Source organism: Martes martes (assembly GCF_963455335.1).
Source record: "Martes martes genome assembly, chromosome: 17".
NCBI classification, from domain to species: domain Eukaryota; kingdom Metazoa; phylum Chordata; class Mammalia; order Carnivora; family Mustelidae; genus Martes; species Martes martes.
Genome location: NC_137905.1, coordinates 48966860 through 48989670, shown reverse-complemented (window position 1 = coordinate 48989670; position 22811 = coordinate 48966860). Strand labels below are relative to the sequence as shown.

Here is a 22811-nt window from a genome sequence, read left to right as displayed (position 1 = left end):
TCATCAATCTGAGAGCCCTGCTCATGACAGCATCAGCCCCTTTCGGTGGCAGACGCTCCAAGACCCCGGTGTTTCATGTTGTTTATTTAAACAGTTTTATTGAGGTGTAATCTACTTTGCCGCAAAATTCCTGTTTCCAGTGAATGCTTTTATCATTTTTAGTAAATTTACCTGGCTGGGCAACCATGACCAAAATTCAATTTTAGAATATTTCTGTCACTCCAAAGAAGTCCCGCATGTCCATTAACAGTCACTCCCTCACCCCCTCACCCCTACCACACCACTGCCGCCCCCACTCCCACCCCAGCCACCACTAATCTACTTCCTGTCTCTATAGATTTCCTTGTTGTAGTCATTTCGTATAAAAGGAACCGTTAACACTACATGGTCTTTTGTGTCTGGTTTCTCTCACTCAGCATAATGTTTTCAGGACTCATCCATGCTGTAGCCTGGATCACTGTTTCCTCCTTTTTATGTGTTAAGAATACTCCACTGTAGGGGCGCCTGGGTGGCTCAGTTGTAAAGCATCTGCCTTCGGCTCAGGTCAGGATCCCAGGTTCCTGGGATCAAGCCCCGCATGCAGCTCCCTGCTCAGCGGGGAGCCTGCTTCTCCCTCTCCCACTCCCCCTGCTTGTGTTCCCTCTCTTGCTGTGTCTCTCCCTGTCAAATAAATAAATAAAATCTTAAAAAATAATAATAATAATACTCCACTGTATAAATACACCAGATTTTATTTACCCATTCACCAGTCAACAGCCACTGGGTTGTTTCCACTTTTCAGCTCTTGTGAAAACGTTCCACTGGGAACGTTTGCGCGCAAACATGTGACGCGTGTTATTTCTCCTGGCGTAGATACCCAGGAGTGGATTTGTTGGGTCTTATGGTAAATTGATGTTTAACTTTTTAAGCAACTGCCAAACTGTTTTCCAAAGTAGCTGAACCACTCGACATTCCCACTCGAGGTAGATGAGAGTTGCTTTCGCTCTGAAACCTTGAAAGCAGTTGGGTTTTTTTTTTTTTGTCGTCTTGATTATAGTTATTCCAGTGGGTGTGAAATGGTGCCTCATTGTGGTTTTGATTTGTGTGCCTCTAGTGACTAATGTGTTGAGCATCTTTTGATGTGCTTAGTGGCCATTTGTATGTCTTCTTTGGTGAGATGTCTGTTCCAAACTTTTGCCCATTTTAATTGGATTGTTTATCTTCCTAATGTTGAGGGTATTTTTTGTTTTTGTTTTTGTTTTAAGATTTTATTTATTTATTTGACAGAGAGAGATCACAAGTAGGCAGAGAGGCAGGCAGAGAGAGAGGGGGGAAGCAGGCTCCCTGCTGAGCAGAGAACCCGATGTGGGGCTCGATCCCAGGACCCTGAGATCATGACCTGAGCTGAAGGCAGAGACTTTAACCCACTGAGCCACCCAGGCACCCCAAGAGTTCTTTATGTGTTCTGGATACAAGTCCTTTATTAGATAGTAATTAAATTCTTATGATGATATTATTAGATAATAAATATAATTATTATATATCAATACATAATATTACTGTATATTATTTGTAATATTTTCTCCCAGTCTGTGGTTTTCCTTCTTACTTTCTTAATAGAAGAAAGTATAAAATTCCCTTTTTGTTTTTTAAAGTAAGCTCTGTGTCCCAACGTGGGGCTTGAACTCCCAACCCCGAGATCAAGACTTGTGTGCTCTGCCCACTGACCCAGCCAGGTGCCCCTAAAATTCCTTTTAAAAAAAAAAAGATTTTATTTGTTTATTTACTTACTTAGAGCATGAGGTGGGGAAGAGGCAGAGGGAGAGGGAGAGAGAGGCTCTCAAGCAGACTCTACGGTGAACACAGAGCCCGACACAGGGCTTGATCTCACCACCCTGAGATCATGACCCGAGCTGAAACCAAGAGTTGGATGCTTAACCAGCTGAGCCATCCAGGTGCTCCTAAAGTTTGTTTGTTTGTTTTTTTCTAAGCGGTCTGTACACCCAGTGTGGGGCTCAAACTCACAGCTCTGAGATCAAGAATTGCATATTCTACTGACTGAGCCAGAGACTAAAATGAATTCACATACCTCATTGATGCTTTGCAGTCAACTAACAGAAACTCGTCCTGGCCTGCCCTAGAATGGGGACTTCCCAGGGAACGGACATCTCCTACAAGTGTCCTAGATCAGCGTCCTGCTGGTGACTACTTACCTGCCCCAATAGTTCAGGGTCAAAGAAACCAACACACTTCTATCACAAGATGTCTGCTGCTCATTTAAAAATTAATTCAGAGGCTCCTGGGTGGCTCAGTTGGTTGGGCGACTGCGTTTGGCTCAGGTCATGGTCCCAGAGTCCTGGGATCGAGTCCTGCGTCGGGCTCCCAGCTCCATGGGGAGTCTACTTCTCCCTCTGACCTCCCCTCTCATGCTCTCTCACTCTGTTAACTTCCAGTTAACACGATGGGCCCACATGCCCGGAGTTCTCACTTAGCTCACTTATCAAGATGTCGATGTGATAGAAGCGAATGGCGACTCTGAACTTGTCTGCATGTTTGGATCTTCTATAATACCATGTTTTGATAAGGAAAGACAATGAAAATCACAAATATGGTTGCCAAATCCCCCTGAAACTGCTGGGTGATCTGAAAGGAGAAGTGAATGAAAGCTACCAGGATCTGGAGGAAGGAGGAAGGGTGAAGAAAACAAGGAGACATCTAGAGGCCTGGAGGGTCAGTGCAGGTGGCGCCTCAAATGGGGTCGAGTTCCAGAAGATATAAAGGGGAAACGGAGAGCAGGAAATGCATAAGATATACAAAGTGAGGGGCCCATTAAGATCACCCTTACTTCTGACACCAGCTGCAAGCTCGGGGGGGACCCCATGACAACCCCCAGTTTCGATAACTTGCTAGAAGGACTCACACAACTCCCTGAAAACTGTTATACCCCTCCTTACAGTTTATTACCGTGAAAGGATACAGATTACAATCAGCCAAGGGAAGAGACATGGAGAGCACAGCCCAGGAGAATTCCAAGTGCGAGCTTCTGGCCATCCTCTCCCCTTGGAGTCATGGACAGCACTAACTTCTCCCAGCAACAATGAGTAATAAACATACGGAATATTGCCAGCCAGGGAAGTTCCCCTGAGCCGTGGCATCCGGAGGTTGTAGTGGGGATGGGACATATAGACCAGATTTACCACCTGTGTGGCTGACCTTTAGTTTCTAGCCCTTCCAAAGGCTGAGCTGATACCACCTGGCCCAAAGCCCCCACCATAAATTACATTGCCAGTATAGATTATCTGGCCTGGCCCAGGGCTCCAGGTGAACAAAGATGTCTTATCTGGCAGGACATTCCAAGGGTAAAGACCAGATCTCTGTTTGGGTAAGGTTAATCCTTAGATGCATGGACAAAAAAAATCCCCAGGACTAAAGAGAGAAACAGGGTTCCGATAGAAGGGTATAAAATAAGAGAAACTCACTCATAGGCCCATTCTGGTTCAATGTCAGTGCCACAGGGATGACAAGAAAGCCTGTCTGCCCATTACAGGTAATGAAGGTCTCCAAACTGTTGAGGAATATGGCTTTGTCTTTTTTGTTTTTTGTTTTTCTTAAGATTTTATGTATTTATTGGATAGAGAGAGTGAGCACAAGCAGGGGGAGCAGCAGAGAGGCAGAGGCAGGCTGTCCGCTGAGCAGGAAGCCTGAGGCTGGGATCAGGACCTGAGCCTAAGGCATGTGCGTAACCCAATGAGCCCCCCCAGTCCCCAAGGAGTATGATTTTTGAACCGGTAATTCTGACCTAAAAACTATCATCTAGTCCAGTGTGAACGTGGAAAAAATTATTTCAAATATGCAAAGATTCAAGGGTACCAAGCACCCTTTCTGAGAAAGGTACTTAGGGAGAGACTTCAGCCAACCTAGGGCGGAATTCCATGAAGAGTCGGTTCCTCGAGAGGAGGAACAGTGTGAAGGAGAGCAATGTGAAGATAGGATGAGAGGACGGCCCCTCTGCAGCCCAGAAAATAGCTCACGGGTCTACAGCTGACTATCAAAGAGAATGCAGGGAGAAAAGAGAGAGAGAGAGAGAGAGAATAGGAGCAAAGAGCTTGGTCACATGGTCAGCTAGGCATTGGTGGATCACATCCAGCATTTGTGGTGAGAAACCAGTCTAGAGAAAACTAAAAGCTTCATATGGTAAAATAAAACTCTAAATATGAGAAGACTGGGCACCTGCTTGGCTCAGTCAGAAGAGCATGCAACTCTTAATCTCAGGGTAGTGAGTTCAAGCCCCATATTGGGCATGGAGTCTACATAAACAAACAAACAAACAAATAAATAAAAATAAGTATGAGGGACACCTGGGTGGCTCAGTCGATTAAGCCACTGCCTTCGGCTCAGGTCATGATCCCAGGGTCCTGGGATCAAGTCCCGCATCAGGCTCCTTGCTCAGCAGGGAGCCTGCTTCTCTCTCCGCCTCTGCCTGCCACTCTGCCTGCTTGTGCGTGCACTCTCTCTCTCTCTCTGACAAATAAATAAATAAATAAAATCTTTTAAAAATAAAAAGGAAAAAATATATAAAAAATAACTATGAAAAGACTAAAAATGTGACATGACATGTAGCAATGTTTAGAGCCACCAATTAATGTGACTGCTTCAGAATGCAGAAACAAAATTACATCTACGTTATGGGTTCCCAGTGATTAGTATTTACATAACCTTAATTATATACATGCTCTATATTTTCATTTTCAGACTCAGTCTGTGGACCAAGCACTGAAGACTTATTTTAACCTTAGAAAGACACTATGGCAGGGCACCTGGGTGGCTCAGTCAGTTAAGTGGCTTGCTTTTGACCCAGGTGGTGGTGATCTCGGGGTCCTGGGATCGAGCGCCACGATGGGCTTCCGGCTCGGCGGACAGTCTGCTTCTCTTTCTCCCTCTGTGCTTGCTCTCTCTCTCTCTCTCAAATAATGACAGACAGACAGACACGGTGGCAATGTAACAGTAATAGTATGGGGCACTGACCATAGAAGGGGGGAGTTGGGGGGTAGAGTAGGGCAGTTAATATACTTATGGGTACACTTGGCAGGAAGTTCAGGCAATAGGCATATTATCTACAATGACAAAGATTACCAATAAACAGTAAAAAAGTAGCTTAAATTTAACTCACTCGTGAAAGCTGAGAGCGGGGGAAGGAGAGGATACAAAATTGGTGATAAAGTCACATAAGGGGCAGGTCGGAGCAGAACAATCAAAACAGAATATTTTTTAAAAATTCAACTTAGTAAATCAAGAAATGGAGGTATAAGCTTGTTATTTGGCATCGTGGTGATAAGCTGGAAGTAATCAATGCAGAAAGGACCAGAAGTGGTGGGAGTGGGAGCAGGACTGAAGGTGGAGGTGGGAAGGCGGGCTTGGGTTTTTCAGTCTAGCCCCTTGCCTGTGGTCTAAATCATTCCCCCCACGTGCATGTGTTACTCTTCTACCTAAAAGGAAGGAAAGGCAATCATGTCAGGCTGGTTGCCGTGGCAGGGGAGAAGTAGAAGATGTTTTCCGTAAGTTCCTCCCTTAATGAGCCCGAGGACCCGTATTTTCTCGGTCAGCAATTACTTGTCTATGGATGGATATTAGTGATTCCTGGAGTGACTCGGGTTTCAACATCTGTGTTGTGCTTGTGTTGTGTTTATGGACGATGACAACAATCCCAGCCCTTATGCACCTGAATAAGTGATTAGGTAAAGAAGTTAGCACAGCCTGGCTTAAGCCCCAAACCCCGCAGCTGACGCGCGTCGGGAGTCCGCGAGTGTCAGCGCCACCTTCAGGGGAGGAGAGGAGGAGCCTGGAGGGCCCTCGAGCGCGCTGGGGAAGGAGCTGAAGCAGCAAGTTTTACACCTGCCGGTGATCTGTGACAACCCCCACCCCACCCCCGAGGTGCGGCCCCCATTCAGGGCCTTCCCTACAGAGCAGCATTTCTCATGCCTGGCTGCTCGCCAGAATCTACTGGACGCTTTCAAAAGATGCCCTCCGGGCCATCCCAGGCCAGATGACGCCCTCCGCCCCCGCGCCGGTCCTCTTGAAGGCGCCCACTCCCTAACGCCGGCGATTCTGGCTGCCGTGTGCCCATTGCTCCGGCCCGGACACCGAGGCGTCGAGGAGCGGGGATTGCCGCGGCTCCCGCGCCAAAGATCCCTTACCCCTCTTCCCCCGCAGTGTACCACTGGGCGGAGATGCGCACCAAGATGCGCCTCATGGGCTTCAGTATGCAAGCCGTCAAGCCGCTGAACGAGAATGCGGCCGCGGAGCTGGGCGCCGAGCTGCTGGGCGAGGCCACCATCTTCGTGGTGGCCTGCGGCTGCCTGGTGCTGGAGTACTGGCGCCACCAGGCGCAGCAGCGGCGCAAGGAGACAGACCGGCACGCCGCCTGGAGCACGATGCGGGACGAGGTGGACCACCTGGCGCTGGCGCTGGAGGCCCTGCAGGATCGCGTGCAGGCGGCAGCGCTGCAGAGCGCAGTGGACGAGCTGCGGGCGCAGATGCGGGAGGTGCGCGCCCAGCTCTGCGCCCGGGACCCCCCGGCAGCGCCCGAGGCACCGCCCAAGGAATAAGGGCCGCGCGCGGGACCTTGGTCTTCGATGTGGCTCTGGTGTCTGACGTGACCTCCTCCTGTCCACACTGTCCCTTCCTGAACCGGCCCAGCTAATACCACCCGGTCCTTTTAAGGGCATAAGGGAGGCTGGAGGGGGGCTGGGGCCACTGGGCTTTTTGGTCACGTCCCAACTAACTTGCCCGGTGGTACCTTCCACAGGGACTTCACTCACTCGTGGGTGGAACGTTCCAACAGTCCCCCTGCCTTCCCAGTCCACTGATTCAGCGCTGTGTCATGGAAAGACATTGTCTTCCCCTGGCTCCCACCCACCCACTACTAGATGGGCCAGCAGGACACATGGACCTAGCTAACTCATTCCGTCACACTTCCACCCATGTGAGTGGCTTCCCGCCCCCCCATCCATTACACCAGAACACCCTCTCCCCCTTCTTCATTGGCAAAGACCATTGTAAGGAAAATGCAAACTCCCAGGGGACTCGCAGACCCGGTCATTTTCCATCTATCTCACTTGGAGGGGGCAGACAAGGATCCTTCTGGGGAGTGTCTTAGCTTGAGTCCCCCCTGTGGACTGTACCACCATCCATTGGTACCTCAGTTGGTCATCCCAACAGATAGCCCCCGCCCCTTTAGTCTGTGCCATAACACACGGAAAAGCTGTGCAGCCCCCCCCCCCACTTCTGTGATCTGTTCCAACTGGAGTTGGTCCTCCGGGGTAGAAAAATTGGTGGTGCCTAGGGATGAACCATTGTGTTTTGGTCTTAGCTTTGTTTACCTGTCTCAAGTTCTGGACCTACTGTTGTCCTTGTCCACTGTCCTCTGTTGGCCCCTCAAAGGAATCCCCCACCTGTTCCCCTACCTCGTGGGGCACCTGTCACCCCCCCATCTCCCATCCGAACCTGCTCTGGAGTACTCAGGGATTCCTTCTTGCCTTCAGACCCATCGCCCAGCCCACCCTCACCTTCCTTCCTACAAAGGCTTCCTCCAGTGGGACAACCTGCCCCACAGCCCTGAAGTTCCCCACCCCCATCCAAATGGAAAATTCCAACCAGGCAAGGTTAGCTACCCCATCTATGCCCTGCCAACCCACTGAACCACCAAAGGGGGTGTGTATGAGCTCTGTCATTTCTGAATTCTAATTTTTTTAAAACTGTAAGTTTCACAATTAAAGGCACTCTGGGGGTAAAGAAGTCATCTGTAAGAATGTGTCTGAGAAGCATGGTGTACATCTGCAAAATGGGTACAAGGCTCATTGGTTTTAGCAGAGAGGCTGGGAGGATTCCCACAGGAACTGGGCAGAGTCATCCTAGAAGCTGTTTCCCAGATGGGGAAACTGAGGCCTGGGGGTAGCAAAAGGACTTGCCCAATGCCACACAGCGAGGGACTGTCCTTAGCTTTCTCAGGGTGGTAGATCTGGGAACTGGAACAGGTACAGGGTGAGAAGGAGCAAGAGGAGGGGAAGGTGGATTACTGTGGGAGGGGCAGCCCCCATCCTCATCAGAGCAGCCCTTTGAATTAATCCAGCAATCTTCACATTTATAAAAAACTGGCAGATTTATTCCGTCGGGGTCCATTTTCAAGAAGCTAAAGGTGAAGGTGGGAGAGGAGAAGTTTCCTCCCCTTTTCCTTTCTCCCTCATCTTATTTTCCCCAGGGGGTAAAAATGGCCTGGACCCCAAAACCTACCCAAATAAAAAACCAAAAAACTGAGGTTCCAAAAAGTTATAGCATCTTAATTCCTCATAGAAAAGGGGAAGGAGCCAAAGGGAAGGGAGCTCCCTGGGGTGAGGGTAGGGGAGGTGCCCCCAGCCTGGTAGGCCATCCCCCCCCCTTAAATAGCTGCCCCAATGGGACAAGCCTGGGGTACAGCATTTAAAAATTCCCCACACCCCAATTTTATCAAAACCAAAGAGAAACAAAATTTCCCTTCCCCCCAACCTAAATATATATATATACTTTTTTTTCTTAAAAAAAAAACAAAAATTCGAAGGCATTAAGCGTTAAAGTGAATCTAGAACAAGGGAATGTGAAATTCCCTCCTTCCTTCCCCCTGACTGTGGGGTTAATTGGTACATCCCCAGCAGAGGAACCAGCCCCAAGGGGATGGCGGAGGGGAAGGACCAAAGGGAGCAAAGGGCGGGGGCCTCCCCAGCCAATCAGCAGCCAGTATGGGTGTGGGCGTGGGGGACCAAGGAAGCCACACCCCTTTGGAATTTTCCAAGTAGGAGGGGGAGTGGGGAGGATGCGTTCCTGTGTAGTCTTCAGCCGATTCCAAGTCAAGTCGAGGCAGGGAAAGCGGGGTAACAGGCGGGTGTGCAGAAAGGAGATATGGGATCTTCTGGGGCCCTGTGGTCAGGGAGATCCCCGCTTCCTCAGCTCCTGGACAAACGCTGGAAGGAAACAAGGGCCAGAGATCAGGGGCAGTGCCTCTTCCTCCTTCCCTTCCAACACGGGGCCCTTCCAGAAGGCGCAATGCCTCCAAAATATATGCTTAAAATAAAAAACAACCTCACCTTCAATGATTTCCTCTTTTACCTTCTGTAGTTCCTTCCTCACCTCTTCCAGAAGCTCCTGGAAATAATGGGGTACAACCAATCAGAAAGGGCTCCTGGACTGCAGAAATGAAGCTGCCCCCTCTTAATGACGGAAGGGCCAGAGGCAGAAGGTTCAAGACCTGCCCTATACACACACACACACACACACACACACACACACACAACAAACACGCATAGTGACATCACTGATAAGGCCACAGAGTAACTGGAGAATTCTAGGGGAAAATTCTGGATCCTTGGAGCCAGATGAAAAGGACTGGAGAGCATCCAGTACCAGGGCTGGGAAATACAATCCAGTCTCTTGCCAATTCCAGTTGGTGCTGGCTGTCTGGGTCTGGTGTGCTGGAAAGGACTCTGGGTGCTCATCCGGAATGAGCGCAGTGGTGGATGAGTAAAGTCTGTCCCCAGCACAGGAAAAGGAGTTGTGGTATGTGTGTCCTCCCTGCTCTGATTCAATCTCTCCCTTTCTCAGGCTGGAAAACTGAGGTCTCTGAGGCCTTTTCATAGAATCCCAGGGCAGGCTGGTGTTAAGAGTTTGGACCCAGATCTCCTTTTTTCCTGTGGCTCCTTTCTGGCCCCCAAACTTCACCTCGGGGCCCCTCCCCAAGCTACCTGTTTCACTCTCTCCAGGTCTGACTCATCACTGGAGCTGGGTGTAGAGGGATGGGCCTCAGAAGTGGTCACGGAAGAAGAGGACTTCATCCTAGGAGAGTCGGTGTGATTTGGAACAAAAATGAGGTTAGAGAGACGGGTCAGGATCCCCTGCTTCCCGGTCCAGGGGTCCCATTGTGCTCCTTCCTACAAGGAAAGGTACACAAATTTGGCAAATCCCTCCTATTTATAGGGGGGGTGGGGCCCCAGCGTGGATGGCCCACCTCGGCAAGGTTGTGCTGTTCTTCTCCCAAGGTCTCCGCACAGGTTCTGGGGGAAAGGCGACGAATCAGGAAGATCAGGCCCCACCTCCATCTTTCCCCCCCAGCCCCATCAGTCCCTATTCCAAGAACCTTCTTAGGAGACTCGAATTCCCATCTTTGTTTGCACAGACTCCCCCCATCGGGGGGCATTCCCGGTGAGAATAGGGCACCCTGAGACTCTTAGTTTCTGCAGGGTAGACTGGCTCACTCACCGCTCTGGGCTGGGACTCTGGCCTCTGGCTCCTCCTGCTGGTGGGAAATAAAACTGTCATGAGACCGAGGGCTCATTCTCCTCCTCCGGCTTCAAACCCCGCCCATTCCTAGCGCACCCCCGGCCCTCCCCAGTCGCCCTGCCCGAATGGTATGGCCTAAGGTGCGGATGGCAGGAAGAGCCCCTAACTCACATTGGCAGATTCATCCTTGGGGGGTTTCTCCCCAACTTGTGTGGCTTTCCTTCTGCAGGAGGGACAGGCAAAAACAGATGACTTCAGCCCTCCCTCAGCCACTCAGTAATTCTTACCAGAGTTCTAGAAAGGTGGAGTCTAAGGTGTAGAGTTCTGGAATTCTCCAAGGCTAAAGAAACTGGAGTCTTAGAAGTCACCGAAGAGTGCCGCTCTCCAACTAGGGTGGGGGTTTACGATTCTCTCATTTAGGAATCACAAAATTCTAAGGGTGGAAGTCTCTGTCTCAGGCGGCTGGGATTCTGGGGATCGGAGTTTCCAAGATTCTGAGGCAGGCTCTCCTAAGGGGAGACCTCCTGAGGTCCTAGAATTCTGGGTTTCAGAACATTCTGGAGGCTACCTCGGTGGTTCCAAACCTCAGCCATCTCAGGAGAATGGAATCTCCAGCATTATACCCAAATCTGCCTGTCAAAGAGGGAACTTTCACCCAAAGAAACAGACCAAGCCGGAATCTGAGCCCTCCCCCAGCCTCGCCCTACTGAACTGGAATCTCCAGGTGCTAACTGCGGGTCTGAGGGGTTTCTTTCCAGAGCTTTCCAAGGCACTGATGGCTCCAGGCTCAGGCTTACCTCCGGGCCAGCATGGCGTTCATCTCTTCCATCAGCCCCCCACCCGTGCTCCGAGTGCTCTCTGTTTTGGGGGCTGAGGGCCCCCCTGAGGCCTCCTCCTGCTGGAGAAATTACAAAGAGGAGGGGGCTTTATGGGTGGGCTTCTTGGCCCCCTCCAGCCCTCCTGTGATGCCCCCATCCCCAGCAACTCTGGCCTCATCCCATTATTCCATCAGAGCCGTCACCCCACATCCTGCCTGGCGTGGCCCCCTCACCTTGCTGACTTTCCTGAGTTTGGCTCCAGCGATGGCTGCCGCAAGGCCGGGGGCCCCTGTTCCCCCACCACTGGGGCCTTGTGCTGTGGGGAGAGGGGGTGCAGGAGGCGGGCCTCCCCCTGCTCCATGCCCTGCAGCCGAGCCCCCTGAGGGGGCACCAGGGGGTGGGGGGGGACCAGGAGGAGGAGGAGGTCCTGGCGGTGGGGGTGGTCCCCCAGCCGGGGGAGCAGGTGGGCCTCCTGGAAGAAACACAGAAAAGGAGGGTGTTAAGAGAGGAGCCTCACTCCTTACTATCCAGCTGGCGCGCCCCTCCTCAGGGAGCCCCCCCCACCCCGGGTCCCCGTCCCCCATACCCCATACCCCCAAGGCCACCAAGCAGTCATCACCTGCATTGGAGACCCGGCGCTCCAAGTGCTCTGGCGGGCCCGGCTGCTGCCTGAGAAGGGGTGACGGAACGGCCATCACTCAGGGCCCCAAGATGGCCAGCAACCTCCCAGCTCCTCTCCCAGGTCTCCAGGGAGGCGGACTGCCAATCCCCGCCCTTGCCTTCCTCCCCCAGGGTCCCAGGAAAGAGATGGGGGGGAAGGGCAGGGACAGGGTGGGACCGAGATGTGAGCGTTCGAGTCATCAGACTGTCAGGAACATGGGAATTACAAAATGCCCCAGACCTTTTAAGCAACCAACTTTTGGACTCGGGGTACGTGGAGGACCAGGGCTGGAGGGGGTCAGAAGGTTCTGCAACTCTGAGTGGGGGCGTTACTCAGACTCCTGGAGGTGGGGTTTTCTGAAAGCCCTTCATTTCTAGCTCCCCAGGGAGTAGCAGGAACATTGTGGAAAGTGAACGCTGGAGCGTTCTACACTCTGGGAGCCAGGGGTTCTGGAACATCCCAGAACGCTGGTGCTGGTAAGGTTCTCCACCCAGGGGCTGGCCCCAACCTTTTCTGCTGCTCCACCTCCTCTGGGGTGGGACCATTCTGGACAGACCAGGTGGAAGGTGCCGCAGGTGGTGGGGGTGGCGGGGGCCCCCCTCCTGGAAGGCGAGAGTAGAAAAGCATGGTGAGTCAACCCCAGAACCCTGCCCCACCCCGTGACACTCTCCCTCAGCTCTCCCAGGAATCCCTCCCAGAGGCGCTCGCTTCCTCCTTCCTCCAGGACCCTGACCCTGGGGCTACAGTGTGGGACGCAGGTCAGGCCTGGGTGCGGGATGAGGGTGGGCACCCGCCTCCCTTGTCTGCGCAGAAATGGGGCCGGTGCTGTGATGACTCCCAGCAGAAGCCCACAGTCACTTGCCCCACGCCTTGCAGACCAGAGCTTGTGTGAACAAGACCAATTCAGGCTGATTTCTAGCATCAGGGCTCTTAAGCAGTGTCTCCGACACTTGGACCCCAGCCCATGAATGCTTGAAAGGTTGGGAGTCTCTTCCTCCCCCCACAACCTGAACCACCCACCGTACTCTTCCGTGCCCCCAGCCGAGCAAGCCCTTCCCCACTGGCGAGGAGCCTGCCCCAGAAAGCAAACAACTCTGCCACTGGGCAGGTGAGAAGTCTGACAGCAGCCCCTCCCAGACCCTCGATGCCCCATGGTCTCCTAAAGCCTCGCCCTTCAGAGTCTGGACGGACAGCCTTATGACCAGGGCCCGGGTTACAGATGCAGAGGCTTGGGCCGTACCCGGGGCCCAACCGAACCAGAATCTGCATTCACGCACCTGCCCCGGGGATGCCTGTGCGTGCTCACGTTTAAGAAATCCCAACTGGCGATCTCTATCTTAAGAGCGAAGCCAGAAAACTAATCCATGACCATCACTACAACAGCTACCTAGAGAAAGGGCACAGGGGCCTTCCGGAGGCTGGAAGGACCCGGATCCAGATCTGGATTGAGGAGGCGGGCCCCTGGGAATGTGTGTGTGTAGACACATCCCTTTAGGAATCGTGCGTTTTACGCCCGGGTGCATGAGGGGCACACAGGAGCCTTGACAAAGTTCTCATTGGATTTCTCCCGGGGGAGCAGTGCAGAAGCAATTAAAGAGAACAAGGGGTGATTTGGGGGTGGTAAAGCGGCAGCCCCCAGGCAGGGCTCTGGAGCCCCTCCCCACTCACCTTCCAGTGCCTCTAGGGCACTGGCCATGGCTGCCGCGAACTGTGCCGCGTCCTCCTTGCTCCCGAAGTTGAGGCCCCAGACCTGGCGGGCGTCGCGCCACTGGTGGAAGCTGGGGGTGGCCTGGTTATACTTGATACCCCGGACGATGGCACAGTTGATGACCACCTTGGCAGGAGGGGAAAGATGGATGAGGATGCCGGGTTGCAGGGGTGGGGGCCGGGGGCCACAGAGGGAGAGGGAGGCCACAGGGAGAGGGGGGCAGAGGCTTCACCTGCTGTTCCGGCTGCATCTTCCAGCCGACCACCCGGAAGGAATTGGCTGTGGGGTTGTGGTAGATCTGGACGCGGCTGAAAGCCTGGGGGCCCGTGCCTGCCGGCAGCCATCGCTTGTTGCTGTCATCGTAAAGCATGACAGTGGCCCAGCTGGAGCAGATAACCGTCTCACTGCGGGGAGGGGAGCAGGGCCAAGGGCGGGTTAGCAGAGGGGAGCACGGCCCCCACCCTCCAAGGGGCCCAACACCTGCATCTGGGTCTCCCAGGGACACTCAGGGCTTCCCGGCATGTGAGGGGGAGGCAGACACCCTGAGAGGGGAGAAGGTCAGAGACAGGCGGATGGGGAGACCAAGCAGAGCCTGGGAGAGAGAAGCTGACAGGTGGGACAGGGACCGACTGGAAGGGAGACAGAAACACAGGCAAACTGGGAACATGAGGGAGAGGAAGCGTCAGACAGACAGACGGGAAGAGACAAACATATGAACAAACGGATGTGGGGGGACAGGGTAGAAGGGAGAGACAGAGACAGACAGACCGGGAACAAATCGGAAAGGCAGGGCCTGGAGAGACAGACAAGCACGGAAGGGAGTAAGACAGACAGACAGATGGAGGAAGACAGAGTTGGGAGACGGACGGACAGATGCAGAGGAGCACAGGTGAGCTAGCTGGATGAGGGGACTCAGAAGCCGGACAGTGGGGACCCAGCAGGAGTTCCGGGCAGCACTGGGGACTAGCCTGGTGCTCTCAGACTTGGTTTCCCTGTCTCTGCCAGGGTGCTTGACCCGTCCCCAGCCCCCACTCCCTGCTCAGGTCAGAAGAGGAAGCCAAGGCTCAGGGAGGGGAAGGGTGAGGTCTGCAGGACGCTGGGCATGGATGCTAGATCCCAGGCTCTTCCGCCCCATCCATCCGGCTCCCCCGGGGCACCAGCGGCCATCAGCAGACACTCCCTGCTCTGTCAAGCCGAGGTCTTGGGCAATGATCCAGACAGCCCTGGCCCCGCCCTCCAGGGCAGGAGACGGTCCCGTCCCCAGATAGTGTCAACCCAAGGCCAGGGCTGGGGTGCCCAGAAGGAGCACCTGCCCTGGACTGGGGGTCAGGGAGGCCTTCCTGGAGAAAGCGTCATCTGACTCAGGCTTGGCGGGGAGGGGTCAGGAAACTGGTTCAGAGTTCAGGATCTCACAGCAACAGACCTGGGTTCAAATCCTCACTGAGATGCCTACTCCATGTGACTCAGGGAAGCCACCCTCCCACCCACGCGTAACTCTTCTTCCTGGCCGGCAAAGTGGGGGTCTTCCAGCCGATTCGCAGGGCAGTGGGAGGGATAAATGGAGTCTGGGCACAGAAAGCTCTTGGCACAGTGCCTGGCACATACCGAGTGCTTAGTAACTGTCAGCATCCCTTTCACGGCACTCCGAACACGCCCCGCTGGGGAGCCCCCACCAGTCCTTCTGGTCTGGTGTCAAGCCCCCTCCCCCAATGAGGAAACCCAGGCTTCCAGATGGGAAGTGACTTGCCCAAGGTCACACACAGACCAGGGGGAAGCACTGGTCCCCACCCCACCCCAACCCCCAGCAGACTTTTTCCTGAAAAGAGGAAGTTGGTGGTCAGGGGTTTCCGGGGAGATAAATTATACCGGGCAGGGGCAGTGGCTCTGTCTGGGCCGGCGCTGGGGGCTGGGGTGTGACGCTAGCGTTGTAAAAGGCAGGACAGGAAAAGCCCCTCAGCAGACCCAGCTCCTGGTTCCTAGGCCAGGAAGCTGAGCACCGCCCCCGCCCCCGTTCCTCCCCATAAGTTTATACAATTGATGCACCTCCCTCTTACTGGGCTAGTCGGGCGCTCTAAGCCCTTTCCAGAGACACTCATTTTATTCTCACTGCAGCCCTCCAAGTTGGGCCCTATTTCACCTTCGTTTTGCAAGTGAGGACTGTAACTGGAGGCCCAGAGAGGTTGAGTGACTTGCCCAGGATCACACAGCTGGTAAGCAGCAGAGCGAGCATTTGAGCCCGGGGCCATCTGGCTCCCAGGTCCTCAGTCTTCACCGCCGGAGACTACGTGGGCCCTACCCCGATTTCAGGTGCTGTTTCCAGACAAGTGTAGCCGCGGGGACTGTTTCTGGCTCCCAGTGCCCCTGGCAGGGCAGGGTTAGGACCTCGCCCACACCTGCCACCCACACCCAGGGCAGACTCTGGCCGGGAGCCCGGGGCTGGAGTTGCTACTCCACCCTGGCTGCACTTTGCTCTCCCAAGCAGACTTGCCCTGCTGAGTGTCTGGCCTGGCTGGAGAACTGGGCGTCTGCTGAGTGACCCCAGGCTGGTCCTGCCCCTCTCCAGGCCACAATGTCCCCATTACAGCACAAGGAGCCTGTTGGAACACAAGTCAGACCGTGTCCCTCCTCTTCTCGGAAAGCTCCCGTGGCTCCCCGCAGAATAAAAGCCAAGTTCTCTCTGTGGTCTGCGTGAGCTGTGTGATCTCTGATCTCATCCCTTCCCTCCCTCAAGTTTGCTGTTCCAGCCCCACGGCCCTCTCTGTTCCAGCCCCACTGGCCTCCACGCTGCTCCTTCAACACTGCCAGACAGATTACCCCCTCAGGCCTGTGCATTTTTCTTCCTCAACCTGTATTCTCACCACCTTTGGGTCTCCACTTACATGTTACCTCTTCTGAGAAGCCCTCCCTGACTACCCTATCTGGGAAAACCCCTCCTTCTGGTCCTGATCCATATGTCACAGCAAGGATCCTGCCTGTCGGACCCCTGTCTCCCCTACCAAACTGTCAGGGCAGAGATTCTTTCTGTTTCCAGCTGTGTCCCCACAACCCAGAAGGGTGCCCGATACACAGTAGGTACGCCTTCGCCACTTAGTTGTTCATGGTTAAAGGGAAAAACTCTCCACGAAGGTGCTGACGTTCATGGGTTAGCTTTTCGTCCCAGACACTGTTTTAGGCACCGGGCCCCCCCTTTGCCAGTGACCTCATGGCGTGGGCTCTGGTGCCCACCCTTTTCACAGAGGAGCAGCCGTGGCACAGAGAGGTGAAGACGCTTGTCCCGTGTCATTCAGCAAGAACGCAGAGGGGCTCAAATTTGAACCCAGGTCTACCCAAGTGCTTAACCTCATTTAAAGATGAGGGAACAGGGGCACCTGGGTGGCTCAGTGGGTTAAGCCTCTGCCTTCGGCTCAGGTCATGATCTCAGGGTCTTGGGATCGAGTCCCGCATTGGGCTCTCTGCTTGGCAGGGAGCCTGCTTCCCCCTCTCTCTCTGCCTGCCTCTCTGTCTGCTTGTGATCTCTCTCTCTCTGTCAAATAAATAAATAAATAATCTTAAAAAAAAAAAAAAGATGAGGGAACAGCTAAGCTGAATTTTTTAAGAGGCGAGGTAGAAACTGGTGTGGATCAGAGGTTTAAAAAAAAGAGGTGAGGGGATATAAATACATCCGCACGCGGGTGGGAGGGTGTTGGGGGGGGGTGGGGTGACTTAGGCAGAGGTTGCTTCTCAAGAGGCAACCCGTAGCTGCCTCAGAGGAGGGCCCCCACCCGCCACTGGGCTGCCTGAGGAAGGAGGGAGGAAATGGATGTTTTGTGCTGTTTACCCTTTTGAATTGCTTATTTCTTTTTTCTTTTTCAACCACGGGGCAGGTATTACCTAGAAAACACTAATTCATTACTTAGGTTCAAAAAATACAACTCTAAACCAGGCAAAAGCTTGAATGGAAAAATCCCACAGCCCAGGAAGCAAGGAGCGGGTCCGAACCAGGGGTGCGCCTGATTCCCATGGGCTTCCCCCTGGATTTGACAGGAGAGAGAGAGCCTTCACTCCCAGCCAACCCAGGACCCCACACCTCCCCCCAGAAGTCCCTATGTTCTGGAAAACTCTTCAAACATGTGGCGGATGACAAAGGGTGCAAGTCACTCCCTTGCTACCGGGCTGCACGTCTCTGAGCTGCAGTTTCCAGCCCTGGAAACCAGAACTCACTGGGTTTGCTGTAAGGATATAAAGCGATAAGAAAAACCCTAAGCTCAGAACCTGGAACTTGGCACAGACTCTTGCTCCCGCAGCTAAGCGTCAAAACAGGAGGAAGAGGGTTTCTCATCACTGGAGGCAATCAAGCATAGTCACTCTGGTTTACTCAAGCCTTCCAGATTAGAGGCTGGCCCTTCCCTCCCCCCTTCAATTCCCCCGCCTCGGGATTTAGCCCACAGCCTCTTGAGCCCATCAAACTTGTAATTCACCCCACAACTCCAACCCTTCCCGACTGCAAGTCTTTGCAACAAGCCTGGGTAAGGAACCAGATCTAGGGTCTTTGGTTTTCTGTGGGTTCACTCTTGTCCCTCCTCCCGAATAAGCCTCAGTTTCCCCACAAATGAACAGGAAGCTAAAGGGTTCTTTTTGCTTATCTGCAGTATCGTCCGTGTTCATATAGAGAAAACCATGTTACGTGTGGTTTTATTTTCCTTTTTCTGTCATAGCATAATCGTCTGGAGACCGCCCTAAATTCAAATCCGGAGTTGCCTACTTCCAAACTGAGTTTAATAGGTGATTTACTTAATTTCTCTGTGCCTCAGTTGTCCCGTGCACGGGGGTGGGGGTGGGAGGACAGTCATAATAATACAGTGCCTGGCACAGAGTAGATGTTTGATCAAATGGTCTCTTACTGTTCTTTTAAAAAAAAATGTAAGGTAACAATAATTACCATTACTGGAAGAGGAAAGAAATGGGCCCAAATACTTCTTGAGTCCCTTCTGCCCTGAGATCCTCAGACCTCTGCCCCCTTTCTCAGCTTTCCCAGAATCCCAGCTGAGTCCCGCACACAGCAGACACTCAACAAATATTTGTCAAACTGGGAGAAAAAGAACGATATCTTGTAATTTTCCATTTTAACATCCTGTCTTCCAACTGCCCCCAAGGCTGTCCCTGGCCAAACCAGACAGAAATCAGAGGATCCCAGTCCCCTCCCCTTCCTCAAAACTGCCTGTGAACTGCTGAGGGGTCCTGGGCAAACCTTTCTCTCTTTGAGACTCAGTTTCCCCAGGTGTCCTCATACAGGGGCACGGGTCCTTTGAATCCTAGCTGTCCTGGAAGAGGGGGCACAGCCCAGCAAGTTGGGTGTGGCCATCGGCGGGGGAGATCCATCAGGGAGGTGGAAGTAACCCTCTGGTGGGACTCCTGCCCACCCCCCAGGAGGTGGGAGGTTTGGCCGCATCCAGCAGTAGGGGGGCCCTGTGGGAGGGCCAAGGCCTCCGGGACTGGGGGAGGGGGAGGCGGGAGGCCGGCCCAGACACTGCTCCTGCCCTTTTACGGTCTCACAGTGAGTGAGGCAGCACTAACTCGGACATCCGCCATCCGCCTTCCACGGTGCCTGGGACCGGAAACGCGAGGGGGGGGCGAGGGGCGGGGCTGGGGAGCAGTGGGAGAGGAGAGTCCCCTGGGAAGAGGGTGAGGGAAGTGAGCCTCGCTCCCGAAAAATGCCCCCTCTCCAGGGCAGGCCTTGAAGAGAGGTTGCTATAATGGGGATAGGCAGGAGACCTTGAGGGTGTCAGTGGCTGCCTCCTGGCTCCAAATTTTCCAACACTTTCACATCAGGAGGAACACATGAGGAGGGGACTGTCTAATGGTCATAAAAACCAGTGCCACTCTTGATGTCAGAGGGCAGAGGCATGAGAACGTAAGGGGAAAGTGGGAGGATGTGGTCACCAGGGGGTTAATCCCCAGTCCTCCTCGGGGGCCTCCCCCTCAAGCTGGGGGCTTTGGGGGCAGGAAGTCCCCGAGAGAGTGGAGGAAGGGAGATAGTATTGTCAGGCTCAGTCCCCAGGGGAGAGATTATGGGGGGGCCGGGGGGAGGGGAGAATGGGGGAGGGTATGCTCCGGCCCCCCAGCCCACACTGGCCCCGCCCTCAGGTAAGCCCAGGAGTTCCCAGGGAGGACGGGGTAAGACAAAACCCCTTTGGGCACCCCCACCCCCCGGATTAAATTCCTGGGAAGATAGCTGGAACTGTCTTGGAAGCCTGAGTCCCAGGGGGAGAGGGCTATGACCTTGAAGCTTTACAGCGCCCCCGCCCCAACCCCACAGCTCCGGATGGCTAGCAAGGGGGGTGGTGGTGAGAGGAGGGGTAGGCGCGTGGTGGGGAAAGCAGCCGGCCCACAGCGCTCCTGGCCCGCTCCCCCACACCAGCTGTCTCGACAGGTGAGTCAGGAAGACAAAGGCCCCTCTTCTCCCAGCTGCCGCGCCCCCTCCCTCTCCAGGACCGCACAGGTGGGGGCGAGGGGCCGCCCTTCTGGCCCCGGGCCGGGGAGCCGCCCTCCGCGCTGAGCGCAGGAGCTCGGTCCTAGGCACCGCTTGTTTTAAGCAGAATGTAGGTGGGGAGCGGCGGGGGAGGGGAGTCCCAAACAGACCCTTGAAGCTGCGTCTGGATCCGTGGGTCCATCCGCACCAACCTTCACAGGAGGACGAGAGCCCCCCCCCAAATTTAGGGGGTTAAGTACCCGAAGTTAAGAAGTGAGGTCCCACTTGGTAAGGCTTTTTCCAGCGCCACGTAAAGGGAGACCCAGCAAACCAAGGTCTACGTCTCAAATCTCTCTTCCAGGTCCCAGGGACCCCCAAACCGGTCCCCCCATCCCTCCCAGACCCCAAGTTAAGATTTGGGGGGAGTCTGAGCCCTGTGTAAATCCTGGCCTCTATGCAGGGAGTATCTGCCAACTTGGAGGATCTCTGAAAAGTCTTTAAGAAATTCGGGAGTCCTCAGAGCGCCCCTAAATCTGAGGGCTCCCAGGAGAACCTCCCAAGCACCACCCCCAGCCTTAGGAGTCATGGCGAAGTGGTCAGTATTTGGAACTGGTCCAAGGGGGCTCGGCCTCAAATCACAGGCCCCCAGTGTCCTGTCCCCAAATTCCAGCCCGGAGCAAGCTGGGGGAGGGGGGACAAAGGCGGGGCGGGGAGCCCGCGCGGAGCGCGGAAGGGTTTGGAGACAGTTCGAGGCTCACCTCATGGCTGCTCAGCAGGAGAGCGGCGCACCCACGGGTGGGTGCTCCCGGGGCGCCCCTGGCTCAAGGTTCAGGGGTTCGGGGCTGGCTCCAGATTCTGCTCAGTCTCCCCCAGGGTCCCGCCCCATAGAGTCCGGCTTCCTGGGGGGAACGTGGACGGAGCCGGGGCGGGTCCTCAGGCGCCTCCTCCCTCTGGAGGTTTGATCCGGGGTCCCTGCGGCAGAAAGGGGGTGCGGCGTCCCGTCCGCGGCGCGCCCCCTCGGCCGGCGGCGGGTACAATGTTACTCTTACTACTGTACTTCTCTTCGCTACATTTCGTTCCAAAATTCCACTCCCCGCACCCACAATGCCCTGCGCCTTAAAGGGGCCGCGGACACCTCAAGACAGTGGGGGGGGGTGAAGGGCGCTTAAAAGGGCAACGCGGAACCCTAGACTTCCGCTATTTACCTCTTCCCCAACATTATTGCATAGGGATGCACGCCGAGGGTCACCCCCAAGTTAGGGGGCAAATTTGGTGGAGGGTAAGGGATCCTTCCTGATTCCTCGTTCTCTTCCACGATGGAAATTCTTAGGAGGATCTTAATGGGGACACAATTTCTTCTCACTCTCCCCAACGATTTCTCCACTTCTTCACATTCTGTTCAATTTGAAGGGGCGGGGTGGGGGGGGGCGAAGAGGATCCTCTGGTGAAGCATAGGTTCTCTCAAATTTTGTCCCTTAAATGCTATCTTCAGACCCGCAACGTCTCTCTTCTGTGCCAATTTATGAGGGGTTATTAAGGGGTGAACCCTCCCTTCCCCAGCACAGGAGGGGGATGGGCGGGGAGGGCCTGGTCCTTCTCACCGCCCCCCGCCCGCCCGGGGAAGGTGAGGAGGAAGTGGGCCGAGGGGGCGCGGCCGGCCGCTGACTCACAGCGGAGGGGTGGGGGTGGGGGTGCAGCGCTGGACCTGGGTGGGGATGGGACTCCCAGGTTCCCGTGTGGATAAAGCCCCTAGACCTCTCCCCACGCACGCTCCGCCGGGACTCAGTTTCGCCCGCAGAGGATGGCGGGATCATCCAGCAATAGGAAGGCGCGGAGGCAGGGGCACCCACCCTAGTGCTGGCTCCTGGGAACCCCCTCCCCCATGCGGCAGTTTGGGGCTCAGCCCCAGCATCCTCCCAGCCTTCCGCAGCGGGTCCCGCAGGCCCCGCCCCATGTGACGCCGCTAGTGGCCACTCCTCTCCCGTAGAGCGCCACCTGGCCGGGGTCAGGGGCCCGAGGCTTGGGCTGCATGCCTGGGAAATCATCAGTGCAACGTGCCCAAATGGGTAAACTGAGGTCTGGAGGTAAGGAATAAATCTGGGCCGTAGCCCTCTTGCCTGACGGCTCAGAATCACAGTGGTGCCTGGATGCGAGGCAGGAGTGTAAAACCAAGAACAGGGCCCAGCTGACCAGGTAAGGGAATCACCTTTCCCACTCCTTATTCAAGCGTGGCCTCTACCTGGGTGCTGTTCTCACCTCCTTCACCTCATCCTTCGAGGCCGTGCTCTGACATTAATTCTTCTCTAAAGAACTGAGTAATATCCCCTTCTCTCCCCTGCTCTGGGACATCTTGAACACTGATTCACCTAGGTTATGATTATTTCCCACTGTGTCTCCTCAACTGTGAGTTCTTTGGATACAAGGGTAGACGTGATCAGTTTTTATACCTCACTCAATCCAGCAGAATGAGAACTCCAGTTCTGGGTGACCTCGGGAAACTTTTTTCTCCCTCTCTGTTGCTCAGCTTTCCCATCTGTGAAATGGGAGAGCTAGTGCTTTTGTGTGCCACCTGCACTTCGGTCAGCAAAGTTTCCTTTCTTTTTTCTTTAAGATTTTATTTATTTATTTATCAAAGAGAGAGAGAGAGAGAACGCGCACAAGCAGGGGGAGCAGCAGGCAGAGGGAGAAGCAGGCTCCCTGCAGAGCAAGGAGCCTGATGCGGGGCTGGATGCCAGGATCCTGAGATCATGAGCTGAGATGAAGGCAGATGCTTAACTGACTGAGCCCCCCCAAGGCGTCCCAGCAAAGTTTTCTATAAAGGTCCAAATAGTAAGCATTTGGGGCATATCAGACATAGTTTTTCACATATTCCCTTTTCCCGGGATTTTTACA

At 54.5% G+C, this 22811-nt stretch overlaps 2 protein-coding genes across 5 annotated transcripts in view; one reads left to right on the top strand and one right to left on the bottom strand.

The window, feature by feature from the left end:
• Positions 1-7781, top strand: part of OPA3 (outer mitochondrial membrane lipid metabolism regulator OPA3) — a 69845-nt gene extending 62064 nt beyond the window's left edge. The window contains exon 2 of the mRNA XM_080829476.1: positions 6190-7781. Within this exon, the coding sequence (XP_080685602.1) occupies positions 6190-6584 (395 nt within the window). The 3' untranslated portion in view covers positions 6585-7781. The remainder of the gene's footprint in view (positions 1-6189) is intronic.
• A 333-nt stretch (positions 7782-8114) lies between these two features.
• On the bottom strand, positions 8115-20999 carry VASP (vasodilator stimulated phosphoprotein). Of its 4 annotated transcripts, none has more exons than XM_080829471.1 (13): positions 20678-20999; positions 13704-13875; positions 13432-13597; positions 12272-12365; positions 11722-11771; positions 11336-11574; positions 11082-11182; positions 10456-10507; positions 10264-10300; positions 10013-10058; positions 9750-9840; positions 9096-9153; positions 8115-8972 (listed from the first exon to the last, which is right to left on the bottom strand). In XM_080829471.1, exons 1-13 carry the CDS (start codon positions 20680-20682, stop codon positions 8935-8937), a joined length of 1149 nt encoding a protein of 382 aa, XP_080685597.1. In that variant the 5' UTR covers positions 20683-20999; the 3' UTR covers positions 8115-8934. The 4 variants fall into 4 exon arrangements, with proteins under 4 accessions (XP_080685597.1, XP_080685599.1, XP_080685598.1 ...); XM_080829473.1 differs by having other exon boundaries at positions 10264-10297; XM_080829472.1 differs by having other exon boundaries at positions 11082-11179.
• Positions 21000-22811: the final 1812 nt, after the last annotated feature.